Here is a 13,762-nt window from a genome sequence, read left to right as displayed (position 1 = left end):
GGTGCCTCAAGCCAGCATGACTGCTGGAATCAATGAATTCCAGTTTGGGTCCAGGACAGCTCAATTCACTTGAGTCAATGCTCACAACTAACACACAGTAAAGAGATGCAAACAGGCCATATTGAAAAATGTCTGTAGTCCAGCTTGCAAATAAAAGGTTGTATTATTCTGTCCCTTCTCCTGGATGTGCAATGGCCTGAGTACTGCTGTGGCAAGGCCAGTGCTCAGCAGTAGGACCCCCTTCTTTCAGCACCCTCTTTTCCTGATGCCTGCCTGTGCAATGGGATGGTCTCTGCAATGCATTTGTCTGAAAAGGAGCTGGTAGACAAGGGAGTTGGAGCCAGGGCTCAAAGACCAAGGCAGCCCCTTGCCCCTGTGCAGGAAGACCCCAGTAAGGAGAGGTGCTGAGCTGCTTTGACCAGGATAATGCTGTCCTGCACTAAACAGGTACCCACAGGATGACCCCATCCCCTTGTGTCACCAGTATGGCAGGTCACCTGCAGTCAGGGAAAGATGTCCCTTGCAGGTGAAGTTGGTGAGAAAGCAAAACCATCTTACCAAGATTCCTTGCTTTTTTTACACACACAGAGATGACTATTCTTTTTTTTTTCTTAAAGAGCTCTATACTTAACACCATAGAGTGCTTAGCCAGCCCTAATACAGGCTTCTGCTTCCTTACTCTACTTTTCTTCATCAGAAAATTTTCCTGAGAAGTTAATCATCCCAAGATCCCTTTTCAAAAGTTTTTTTTTTCTCTTCAAGAGCTGCCAACTATTTAATCAGATTATTGAAATAAACTCACTTCTTAACCAAGGATAACTTCTGAGGAAATGAGGGAGAGGCAGATGCAGCCACTCATTCCTTGGGAACTCTCCAGAAACCCAAATGTCAGTTGTTTCAGTTAATTAATGTCTGCTAATTAATTTATACAATTATTTTTGACCAGATAAATCAACTTCAATCTCAATATAATTTAAGAGAAGTGAGTACTCAGATAAAATCTCAACCAAGGTCAAAACTAAAGTGTAGGAAAATCTCCCTAAATGTGGATGTGGGTTTCCCACCATTTCTGTCAGTATCTCATGTGTGGAAGGTGTTTCCATCCTGTTGGATGGAGAGAGATCTACACATTTTGCTTTCCCCACAGCATCTGGACCTTCTCACCTTTTAGAAATGTGCCCTCTCATAAACGTTGAGGATCTCAGATGTGATCCTGAGCATGAGCTTCTTGTCTGTGGAAAACTACAAGCACCACACACTAGCCTCTGCTCCCACCTATCCATGCAGAGGTTTTGCTACCCTGCTCTGCTTGCTCCTGACCATTTTACACCCCACCTTCACCAGGGGCATTTCAGCAACAACTGTCCTCCCCTGCCAGAAGAACTGCCACAGTGACTGTCCCTTTCACTTGCTACGTAAGCGAGGAAACACTTACCCCACAACCCCACCATCTAGTTCTCTATTTTTGAAACATGTAAGGTCTGAAATGTAGAATTTGGGATTTCACAACAGGTAATATTAATAGAAACATTCTTAGGATTTTTTTCCCCCCAGTGTAAATGGAACACTTTTATTTTTTTAAGCATGTCCCTGTGGTGCTCGCAGGCCAAACACTGCAGCATTGTGCCTGCCCGGGGAGCGCGCTATAAACACATCTGTCTAGCTTCTCTGTCAGACCCACTGAGCTCTCTATAAACCAGGAAAAGTAAACCTGTACATTAAATATTTACTGTTTTCAGCATGTATAATCTAGAAGTGGTTTTAGCAGCACAAATGAGGCATACTTTTAATCAGTGAATTTTATTTTGGCATGGCACTGTTTAAGGCTGCATGGGTATGTTCGTGAAACCAGAGGGTCTCCTCTCACAGCCAGTTACAAACATTATCGTGTGATCATACAGTGCTCACCTGAAAGACCCATCCTATCCACGATCGTTCTGATCTGATCCCAAATTATCCTGAAAGCCTGAAATCTGAGCTCATGGAGGGTTTCAGAAGTAGACTCCAGGTTAGGCAGTGAGAGTGGGCAGTGACAAATACATAGTTGCCTGTATACCCTTGGCAAACTGATAGAGTTGGGTGCAAAGCGTTAAAGGAATTAAAACACAAAAGCAAACTTCTTTGAAAGTAAAAAGCCACAAGCTAGCACCAATTTTCTTTTACAATTATTGTATCAGCTAGCTTTTAATGCCTGCCTTATGCAGGAGAGCTTCTGCTTTCATCTCAACACTGGCACTAGGAGTCAATTTCTGTACAACAGGAAAAGAAACGTTAACGCAATCATAAAAAAGTTTCTGCACCGAAGTAGTCGTCTGATGTATCCTGCTAACCTTTTACTTCCTGAGGACATTGGTCTTTTGGAAAACAGTGGGTAGCAGACAAGCTTCCTGGCTGGCTCAAAGAGGTGTTCTCCCTCAGGCTCTGAGCAAGCCACTGTGCTCTCTCTCACTGCTGCTGGAGGGTGCCCATGCAAGGACCCTTTCTCAGAGCAGCCCACCAGCTCTTAACAGCTGGCTCCCTCCAGTTTTATTTTAGCCCTCAGCAGAGATGAGGTAAAGAAAAGATTTCATTCATGTAGTTTCTTCTTCACTCACCTAGAAAAATCACCCCCAGCAAGTCAAACCTTTCAGATTTGGATGCTAATCAAGTCTGGAGGTGGTTAAACACTTGCCCCTGATCACAGGCACGTAACACTGGGACGGGCAGCTATTTGCACATTCTTGGACCATAACTCCATCTCCACAAGTATTCTTAAGGAGCATACATGATTTACTGGCTGCCTGCAAGTTCTTCCTATCTCCAAGGATGACATCGTGTCTGCTTATTTGTCTGCTATAGTTTTTTCACTGCACTATCACAGACTAGAAGCAGGAGGCACAAGCAACTGATCTCCAGCAGCAGAACATCCCTGGAGGAGGTTGTGGCTGGCTTCCTGGCATCACTTAGCTTGTATATGCTATGAAATAAGCACGCACAAGAGAAGAAGATGGGTAGCTACTGCTGCAAGGTGCTCACATAACATACTGGTAGGCAAAGGGTAAGTGTTCCAATGGAACAGAATGGAAATGAACAGTAACACAGAAAACACAACTAAGGTCTCACCATGTTTTAGTAAGCTTGTGTACACAGCAGAGAATGAGTAATGATTTTGGACAAAGCCAACAGGCACCTCAGAGGATTCTGAAATTAATCCTGTGACATTTCCAGCAGCTAGCCTGGAAAGTGCAGTAAGTGACAGAAAGCACTGTGTGGCAGAGCATATTCAGCATCCTGCCAGAGCAGGCCTTCTCTCCTATTCACATGCAAAGAAAAGAAAAGAAGTCAATACTCCTTTCTTTTTCTAAGAAAAAAAGCTACAAAAACATGTTATTAAAATCAAAGACTAGGCAACTTCTTTGAATGTCTGTAGATCAGTGACAGCAAACTATTCCACCAGGTCACAAACAGCAGGGAGGGAGGAAAAGCATCAAGAGGAAGGCAAAGGGTTCCCCTAACTTTGACACAGACTTAATGAAATGTAGCAGTGATTAATAAACACAATGAAACAAAACACCTTTTGGAAGAGTTTCTCATGTATTTAAAATGTAGAAAAAGAAAAAAAACCAAATCTGAACCTACCAAAGAGAGCATATTCTGAGCAGGCAACACAGATACGAGCAGGAAGTGGTTATCTCCAAGGTGGAGTTGAGTTGTAGATTAAAGCAGACAGCAACTGCCAGCTATTATGGACCACAGCCTGGAAGTGTGCTTTGGTCAAGGATTTCTCCTTGATTGACTGCAATCTCAGATTCACCTGGCTCCAGTAACTCCTTAGGATCATGACCAATTATCTTCTGAGCTTGCTCACTTTGTCTTTGTAGATGTCAGTTCACATGCATTTCTCCCCTTGGAAATTCTGTACTCCTGAAGACCAAAGTTTAAAGTTAAGAAGTTTTTACTGAGGTCACTTTGGATGATTAACTCTCTGGAGTGAGATCTCTGTCCGGGACCTTCATCTCAATGGATGCTGGGAAAGAACCTTTGTATTCCCTTGATGCTTCAGCCTCCTTCATGAAAGTCATGAGACACAGCTGTGAAATTTTTTTAGGATTTATAAAGACACTACAGGCTATATTGCTATCTTCTGCAAGCCTCATGACTGCATGGGACGCAAACAATAGACCTAAGTAAGAATAACCTTGTGCAGCCACGTGCTAGTGAGAGCTACCTGATTATTTTTATTTTGTGACATGGAGAGCCAAAGCCTGTAATAGTCTTTCCACTGGAAACTTCAGTTAGAGAGATGCACTTGATGCAAACTGCATCTTCTGGATGTAGCCTAGCGTTGGAGTACACCTGCATGAGTGTAGGTGAATATGCATTAAGTAATCTGCCCATCTCACTAAGGAAATGGTAGTGACTGGTACTAAGACAATGTTTGACTCTTGAATGACCATGAAGAAGGTATTTTGAGTCTCCGACTGGTGAGGAGGAACTAAGCAGGAGGTGGCTGTAACTACTCCCACATCTGCATCCAGCTTGGGGTGAGGAAGCCGTGCAGTATGTACTGCCTGTCAGCGTTCAACAGGAACATGCTGACCACAACAGTCGGCATGGATGCTCCCTGACTCTGTTACATTGCTATGGCCCTTATATCCACCTGAGCTGCAGTGTAGCTGTGCAGTTCACACATCAAAGCAGCAATAAGCACAGCTGAATACTACATCACATTTTCCTTCTCGTTTCCCTGAAGGGTGAGTAGACTCACAAGTGCCCCTTGCACTTTCACACACAGGGAAGCTCTATGACACCTTGACAGCAGCCAGAGGAAAATGCAGCATTTCTTCAAAGCATAGTGCCTCTCAGTGCACAAATACTGCAAAGCAAAACCCCCAAAACATTAGAAACCACAGACAAGGCACAGACTGTACAAAAACTGACAGGCATGAGCATAGGGAAGCAGTAGGGAAGAGGAAGAAAACAAATAGGAAATGCCACACTCAAAAGAATTCAGCATAAACTCTAAGCAAATCAAAGCAAGGAAAAACTTCTGAACCCACTTGAATTTTAGCTGCCAAAGCTGGCTACTCTGCTGCTCTGCCTGTGCATTGCCACGCTTAATTTGCCCCACTGGATTTGCACCTCGTGTGAGGGACTGAGAGGAGCCATTGACTCTGGGAGCACTGATTTAGTGCAGCAGGAACCAGCGGCCTGGCAGGGGCTGCCGGAGAGGCCCAGCCCGAGGTAGGCAAACACTGTCATGGTTTAACCCAGCAGGCAGCGAAACACCACAGAGCTGCTCACTGACTGTCCCCGCAGTGGGATCAGGGAGAGAACTGAGAAAAAAGTAAAATACATGAGTTTAGATAAAGACAGTTTAATAGAACAGAAAAGGAAGGAGGAAGAAGAAGAAGAACAGAACTGGAACACATGAAAAAGTGATGTCCAATGCAATTTCCTACCACTCACTGACCAGTGTACACCCAGTTCCCAAGGAGTGGCTCCTGCCCAGTTTCCCCCTAGTTTGCATACTAAGTGTCATATGGTATGGAATATCTCTTTGGCCAGCTGGGATCAGCTGTCCCAGCTGTATTTTCTTCCAGCTTCTTGTTCTCTCCAGCCTACTTATTGGTGGGGTGGTATGAAGAGCTGAAAAGTCTTCACTGCTCAGCAACAACTAAAACATTTGTGTGCTATCAACATTATTCTCATCCTACATCAAAAACACAGCACTGCATCAGGCACTAGGTAGGAAATTACCTTTATCCCAGTCAAAACCAAAACACACTGTAAGAGGGAAGGACAGAGGGAAAAGATGGGAGCAGGGTAAAAGAGAAGGAAGAGTAGGGGAGACAGAAGAAATACACAGCAAAGGATGGGTAAAGGAAAAAGAGAATGAGAAAGAGGAAATTAAACATAATACAAAAAAGAGCTGCATGTGGGATTTAATAAGATCTTTCTCCAGAATCCACATGGTTGTAAACCTCTGGTGAGCTCCAGTTTGGTGCTGGATACTTACTGCCAGTGGGAGCAGCAGATTTGTTTCTTTGGAAAGTCCTTTTCCTGGAGAGACATAGGCCTGTGAAAATGACAGGATATACTCAGTAAATCTGTACTACCTGCTACGTAAGCCGACTGTTTCAAATTCCTGCTTTGCATTAGCCAAGCTCCCAGAGATTGGCCATAGCACAAAAAGCAAGAAGTCAGTAAAATACCCTTCCTGACGTGAAGCAGGGTGTATTTCCCAGTTCACTTAGGGCAACAAAGGTCTGGAACAGTATGTGACAATGAACAAAATCTAAGAAAGGAAGATATTCCAAACTTTTTTCTGTTTCCTGACATACAGATAGGAAATGTAGGCACAGCTCAAAGGGTGCACGGTAGGTCATGGTTTGTGACAGGGAAACATGTGCAGGGAAAGGGTCACAGTCTAACCTGAACTCCAAAGAAATTCAACCCATCTCAAGTGTTGACAACTACTTGAAATTCAGGACAGGTTTGTTAAAAGGTGCTTCAAAGCTTTCCAAGTGACCTTTTCTTGAGCACATGTGGGTTCAGTTACAGTTTCCCATCAAAGTTGTGTGAATGTGTAGTAAGACACGAAAGTAAGTGAGAAAAGGCACTATTCATTGACTTTTCCTGTGGCATTTGATGAATGTTTTAAGTCATAGATCAAAGCACAGAGCTCGGTGCATGTCCTTAAATTAGATGTAATTAAATAGACAAGTGTTTGCATAAATCCCTGAAAAGCAAAACTGGCCAATTTAATCACACAATAATGTGTTAGATTTTTCATTTTTAAAAAATTAATTAAGGTGTTTTTTTCATTAATCAAGGTGTGTTGAATCACAAATTTGTTTCTCCTGATCTCAATGCTGCTGTGTAAAGAGTCATCCTGGGGAAAATGTACCAGTCAGATTCCCCATCTGAAAACCACTTCAGAGTTTTAAAACTAAAGTAAAAATCCATACACTTGTGAAACCAAGTGAAGACCAGCAGAATGGATAGCTTGGACTCTGGAAACGGGACTGAGCCCTGCTTCTCATCACCAGCTGGGGCTCAGCTAAATCTATAGGGGTGGAAAGTCATTACTGCCATCATTACTGGCAGCCATTGAAGCTAGCTGGTGGTCTCTCTCCAATTCTTGTTGGACACATACAATAACTCCTGTCATCAGAAATGGTGCTACTTGGTACACATTGGCAGTCTCCAGAGATAGTTGCATGTAACTAAAGACTGGTCTTCCCTTTCAGCAATTGTCATTTCTAGTCGAATTTTGAGGCATACAAGTGATGAAAAAAACTGCTGGCCCGCTGCTGCTTTCTGAAGCACATGTAAAGAGTGCCCGGAGCTTTCATCCCATCACCTTCCTCAGCTTTCCAAACACTCACAACGTAAAAAGTAAATCCAATTTACTTGAATGAAAAGAAAACCATGAAGAGAATAAATTGGGGTAGGGAAAAAGTCTACAACGGGGACCCTCTATCAGGACTGGCCGGGGCAGGGGCTTGGCCACTGCCGTGAGGAGGGATGACAATGCTGAGGACACGAGCCCCTCTGTCGGGCACGGCCAGCCCCGCGGGGCCATCCCTGAGGAGGAGGAGGAGGAGTTCGGGGCCGGGCTCCGCAGCTTGGCCGGCAGCGGCATCGGTGTCCCCTATGACGGGGACACCCATCGCACCACCCCGTTCCCGGGGTCACGACATCCCCCTGCGGGGAGCGGCTGCCCCATCCTACAGCGCCCACCCCGTCCTATCCCATCCAGTTCGGTTCGGTCCCGGGACTTCGTGCTGCCCGCGGAGCTCGGCGGTGCCTGCGGGTTTCGGGGTGCCGCACGGGGCTGTCCCCACCGGCCCGCGCCCACCCGGGGCTGGGGCCGCCAGCGACAGGTGTGTGATGGAGAGGCGAGACCTCCCGGTGCCCGCGGAGGCCCCGCAGCGCTCCCGGCGCAGACAGGCCCCGCTGCACCCCCCGGCCGGGAGCAGCGCGCTCCAGAGAGCAACGACCCTCCTTTCTGTGGCAGGGCCCGACAAGGTGCCTTATCATTCCCGCTGCTGTGGGAATACACCTGGAACAGCACACGGGCCCGCGGCCCGGGAGCGGCACTTACCGGAGCCCTGCGCACCGTTCCCGCGAAACGGTTCTTTGTGTCACCCGTTCGGCCGCGGCACCGGCCAGGCGACGAGACGTCCGGGCTCGGCTCCTCCGAGCGGCGGGGCTGCGGCTGACTCCCCTCCCCGGGCGGGCGGGACGCAGGGACACCCGCTGTATAGGAATGCCGCAGCCAGGTTAATCACATCCCTTCTCTCCGCATCCCTCCCTCACCACTGTCTCCCTCGCCCCCACTCCCTTCACTTTGCATGGGCATTGGAGGAGTTCTTGCAAGCTTTCGCCTCTCCTTTGAATCCGCTTCTTCACCTTCCAGCCATGAAGGTGACAAGAAAAAACCCAACTTGTGTTGGGAACAATAATCTCATTTGCAAAGAAAAATCCCTGGAATGGGGACTCATTGTAACGCCTTTGGGCAGCAGACCCAACTGCTGGGCTATTTCAATAAAGGAGTGAACTACAGCAGAACGCCAGTTGGCTCCTCCAGCTCAGTTCTCCTAAATCATGATAGACAGATTGCGTGAAAAACAGGAATTCCAAAGAATTTCCTGCCCTGGGAACAGAAGTTAAGGCTATATTTAACAACATCTGAAACTGTCAAGAATGCTTTGTGGTTGGATAACAGAGCAGAAAAATGTGAAAAATGCAGGCTACTGCTATACCAAATATGGAAATATTGTTACGTCTGGGGTCTAAATCCCATCTGGAAATACTTAGAGCCAGGAAAAGAAAAGACGCCACAACAGAAGCTAAATCTCTCCTCCCCATACCCAAATATTAAACTTCAACGAGGCAATACTATTCAAGGGTGCCCAACTTGAGTAAGGGACACTGAACCCGGGGATACACAGGTTGACAGGAGGATGTTCGCTGCGTGGCCATCCCATCCTGGCCTGGAAACCGGGCCCCTCGGTGCCGCTGGGCATCGCCGGGCTCCCGGGACCTGCCGCGCCGGGAAGGGCTCTGACTGTCCCTTGCACGGCAGCAGCGGCAGGGTCCGACCCCGGGCACGGTCGGTGACCTGGCGGGGCAGCGCGTAGGGCGGGCGCGGGAGCTCCCCCGCCACTGCCGCCGCAGGTGTGCGGGCGTGGGGCGCCGCCGCACAGCCCCGAGCGCCGAGGTCGCTCCCGTTACCGGCCTCAGGCTGAGGCGCGGACCCCGCGGGACGGGACGGGACGGGGCCTGCGCGGCCCCCCGTGTGCGGCCCGGCACGGCCCGTCCCGGGGCGGGGGACCCCCCGCGGCAGCGCCGCCGCCGCGGCCGCGGTGCCGGAGACGGGGCGGGGCGGGGCGGCCTCGGCGCGCGCCAGCCGCATTCCTGGGATGCCGCGAGCGCTGGACGCGGCCGCGGCCCGGAACGCGCGACGTCAGCGCCGCGGCGCACGCGGCGGCCCCGCGCCCCATATAAGGCGGCGGCGCCCGGAGCCGCCTCAGACCGCGCCGGCCGCGCTCCCGCTCGCGCTCCCTCGGGCTCCGCTTCACCGGCGCTGGACATGGGCTCTGCCGGCACCCGCCCCGCTCTGGCCGCCGCTCTCCTCTGCCTGGCCCGCCTGGTAAGTGCCGCGGCAATTCCCGCGGCCGGGGGGGAAGGCGGGTCGGGCGTCTCGGCTGCGGTCCCGGCGCTCACCGTGCGCTCCGCTCCCACTGCAGGCTCTGGGCTCGCCCTGCCCCGCCGTGTGCCAGTGCCCGGCGGCCGCGCCACAGTGCGCCCCCGGCGTGGGGCTGGTGCCGGACGGCTGCGGCTGCTGCAAGGTCTGCGCCAAGCAGCTGAACGAGGACTGCAGCCGATCGCAGCCGTGCGACCACACCAAGGGGTTGGAGTGCAACTTCGGAGCCAGCCCCGCCGCGCTGAAGGGCATCTGCAGAGGTAAGCGGCGCCCCCGCTCCCCCAGGACGGACCCCGCGTCCCGCAGTGCCGGGGTTCGGTAATTTCGAGCCCATGTATGGTTATGCTTTGTTGTCGGTAGCTTGGCAGAAAGGCACATGACTTCAGCAGTCTGGAATGCGATTCAGTATGTCTGGGCTCCGCTAAATGCACATAAGGAAAAGTGATTCCTGACTAAGTTATTGTTCTGGCCCCGCGTCCCCGGGGGGTTGTAGGGAGCTCCGCCGTATACTGAGTTTAACAGACCAGCAAATACCTGCGCTTAAACCAGCGATTCCCGCCTCTAACTTCCTTCTTTTCCCCTCCCTATTGATCTCTGCAGCACAGTCCGAGGGAAGACCGTGTGAATATAACTCCAAAATTTACCAGAACGGCGAGAGCTTCCAGCCGAACTGTAAACACCAATGTACGTGCATAGATGGAGCTGTGGGCTGCATCCCTCTGTGCCCGCAGGAGCTCTCTCTTCCCAACCTGGGCTGTCCCAGCCCCAGGCTGGTCAAAGTCCCCGGGCAGTGCTGCGAGGAGTGGGTCTGTGATGAAAGCAAGGATGCACTGGAGGAGCTGGAAGGTTTCTTCAGCAAAGAGTTTGGTCTGGATGATTCTGAAGGTGAACTAACCAGGAACAACGAGCTAATTGCCATTGTGAAGGGTGGCCTGAAAATGCTACCTGGTGAGTGTGGGTTCATCTGGGTGACAAGTTAAGGGGAGGAGGCCAGAGAGTGGCTGTATGACTCCTTAGACTCCAGTGGAAAGAAACACAGTGAGAGAATATATTTAGGCTAAGCCCTCCTGTTCTTTTCCAGTTTTTGGATCCGAGGCAGAAAGCCGAGCTTTTGAGAATCCCAAATGCATTGTGCAAACAACCTCTTGGTCCCAGTGCTCAAAGACATGTGGGACTGGCATTTCCACCAGGGTGACCAACGACAATCCCGACTGCAAGCTCATCAAAGAGACCAGGATATGTGAAGTGAGGCCATGTGGCCAGCCCAGCTATGCCTCCCTAAAGGTAAATACAGACTCTCCTGGTGTTCCTTTTCTTCCTAAGCTGTTTCAGGTAGGGGGTAAAACCTGGAGAACAATCTCCTGCTAATAATGTTATTGCCTTTACTTTATAGAAGGGGAAAAAATGTACCAAGACTAGGAAGTCCCCATCCCCAGTGAAGTTTACTTATGCTGGATGTTCCAGTGTGAAGAAGTACCGCCCCAAGTACTGTGGCTCCTGCGTGGATGGCAGGTGCTGTACACCCCAGCAGACCAGGACTGTCAAGGTCAGATTCCGCTGTGATGATGGGGAAACCTTCACCAAGAGTGTGATGATGATCCAATCCTGTCGATGCAACTACAACTGTCCGCATGCAAATGAAGCTTATCCCTACTACAGACTAGTCAATGACATTCATAAATTTAGGGACTAAGCTGTGTTGGGGGTGGGACCTAAAACAGAATTTTGAAGTAACCAGCCATGGAGAAAGAACCTCTGATGGAAATGGTGCCTTGCCCATTTGAGGGCAACATCAAGATGTTACAGGAGTGCACTGTGCAACTGGACACTAATGCAACAGAGATTTAAGCATACTTAAAGCTTCATAGTACTGGAGCAACTTTAATGCTTCTTTTTGGAGCACCTTATCTAATTATATACTGTTTTCTGTTTGTAAGTGATCAGATAAATGTTTTGTTCCGGTTATGAAAACTTTTCTATCCTGTTCAGTTTAACACTATGCTTCTCCCTATCCCTCCAATCTTCTCCCACCCTTTCCCAACCAAGTTGGAAGTTACATTCCTTCCTGAGGTGGGCACTTGTGGGGTGTTCACAGTGGCAGCTATTATGTACCAACTGTAGTTTAATGGCAAACAGAAATCAGTTGTTTTAAAGCTGAGTGTTTTATTTATCAACCTGTAGCTTTGTTTGTTTGTTTTTTCTTTGAGTTTTTTTACCCCTTCCAGCCCCTGTAATACTGGAATAAGTTGTAAATGATTTTAATTTTATATTCAATGAATTAAAAGAATTTATTTATGGAATTAATCATTTAATAAAGAAATATTTACCTAACTACTCTCAGTAGAACACTCTGATAGGCAACAGACTTAAACACAGCAAAGGAAGAGGTTTTTTAGATACTGAAAGTTACAACAAGCTCTACTACAGATACAGCAATGGATTAGAAAGCAGAGTCTTATTCTTTGGGTAAATGATGTCTTGAAGTGGTGTCTGCAGTCTGCAACCCTACACTCTAGAAAGCATACACACTGCTTCTTGGCATTGAAAGGAAATCTTTGATAGACTGAAATGTTAATTAGACTGTCAGATTATTCAAACTGTCCTGGAATTTGCAACATAAGGTACTTAATTAGAATGCAGTGCATGCACAGTGATGTTGAACATTTGGGTGGAAGTGGTCGTCGAGTCTCCATTTTTGGTGGCTGCCTTTTGCAAATTAATACATTTCTGTGGCAGAATAATGCTTCCTACAGTCTGCAGGAGGTAGTTTGCTTTCACTAAATTCAAATTAAGTGAGCTTGAAGCAATGACTTTTGTTAATCCTAATAACCCAGTGATGAAAAGTAAACATACCATTAACAGAAGAATGTGAGGAATTTTGAGTACTTGTCCAATAGAGTAAAAGGCAAAGCAGCTACTCTTCCTCACTTCTCCTTCCCACTTTTTAAATATGCAATTATACTTTACTCTGTGGGACACAGATGACATTGGGCTAACTGAGGGAGTTGTAAGAGAGCTTGCTGGACATTTAAAAAATAAACTAGAGCAGGATCTGAGAAAGCAGCAAACATTTGTACTCCTCTGGTTAGCTACAGATAAGAGTGACAGGAAACCTGCAACAGGGTAATTTTTTAATTCTTGTGTGGGTATTTCTCTGGCAAAATATTCTCCCACAGTCTTTAGTAAGAAAGATACTGCTGATTAAAAACAGACTGATTTTGAGGTTTTAGAATTGTGAAGGGTTGTCATCCATTGTCATTAGTTAAAAGCAGAATTGGTTAAGGGTCAAGTTTTTATTAATTAGACAAAAATATCTCAATAAAATAAATAGTCAAGTATCTCAGAAGCTCATCTCTGGCAACTAATGCTTTGCCTGAGAAATTACAGACCTCCCTTTTCTGCTCAGTCAAGTTCCCTGCCTGAAGGCATTCAAAACTTGAGCTGTTTTGGAATTCACCACCTGGCCACCAGTCTCAGCTGTACCTAAACTTGCCTGTACAGTATTTGTTGACAGTAAAAGTGTAAAAAGCAGGGAAGCACTTTTGTTTGGCTTCTACTTAGATCTAGCAGTGAGCCCTTCACTACACCGGCTGCTCACTGAGAAACCATCAGGTTTACAAATTGGGCTGTTGTGTGGAGAGAGGAATACACTGCTCCTGGACACCCAGCAGCTGCAGGCACATTCCTCACCCTCACCACTGTCACTTACACTCAAATGACATCCATCTTCACACCAATGTAAATAACAGTTCCCCCCAAAAATCACATACATGTGTAACTATACTGTACACATAGACCTCACGCCTGTAAACACACACACCATACATAAACAAAAGTGGCCCTTCCGACTCCTGCCTGAAGTGTGTCTCTAGCCAGGCCCTGGGTTTTACAACCTGCACTTTTGGTTTTACCATGTTTCTCCAAGTAGAGGGATGGTTCTGTAATTTGCTCACTATAAAAACACAGTGTTGGGAGAATAAGGGCTGCAGGAGCAGATCACATAAATGTAAGAGTTAAATATACTAAGTGAAATTATCCTGAATAAAGAGAGGAAATGAATCCCACTAA

The 13,762-nt window shown here is 47.7% G+C and overlaps 2 protein-coding genes across 2 annotated transcripts in view; one reads left to right on the top strand and one right to left on the bottom strand.

Annotated features, from left to right (window-relative positions):
* DDAH1 (dimethylarginine dimethylaminohydrolase 1) overlaps positions 1-6,042 on the bottom strand; it is a 91,852-nt gene extending 85,810 nt beyond the window's left edge. The window contains exon 1 of the mRNA XM_071565043.1: positions 5,999-6,042. The gene's annotated coding sequence lies outside the window, so the exon portion shown is untranslated. The remainder of the gene's footprint in view (positions 1-5,998) is intronic.
* A 3,493-nt stretch (positions 6,043-9,535) lies between these two features.
* Positions 9,536-12,025, top strand: CCN1 (cellular communication network factor 1). Its single transcript, XM_071564926.1, has 5 exons — positions 9,536-9,640; positions 9,738-9,954; positions 10,295-10,642; positions 10,776-10,978; positions 11,088-12,025. Exons 1-5 carry the CDS (start codon positions 9,581-9,583, stop codon positions 11,385-11,387), a joined length of 1,128 nt encoding a protein of 375 aa, XP_071421027.1. The 5' UTR covers positions 9,536-9,580; the 3' UTR covers positions 11,388-12,025.
* The last annotated feature ends 1,737 nt before the right edge of the window (positions 12,026-13,762 follow it).

This window comes from Pithys albifrons, chromosome 10 (genome assembly GCF_047495875.1).
Source record: "Pithys albifrons albifrons isolate INPA30051 chromosome 10, PitAlb_v1, whole genome shotgun sequence".
Taxonomy (NCBI): Eukaryota; Metazoa; Chordata; class Aves; order Passeriformes; family Thamnophilidae; genus Pithys; species Pithys albifrons.
The sequence above is the reverse complement of the archived record's forward strand: the minus strand, read 5'-3'. Positions and strand labels throughout refer to the sequence as shown.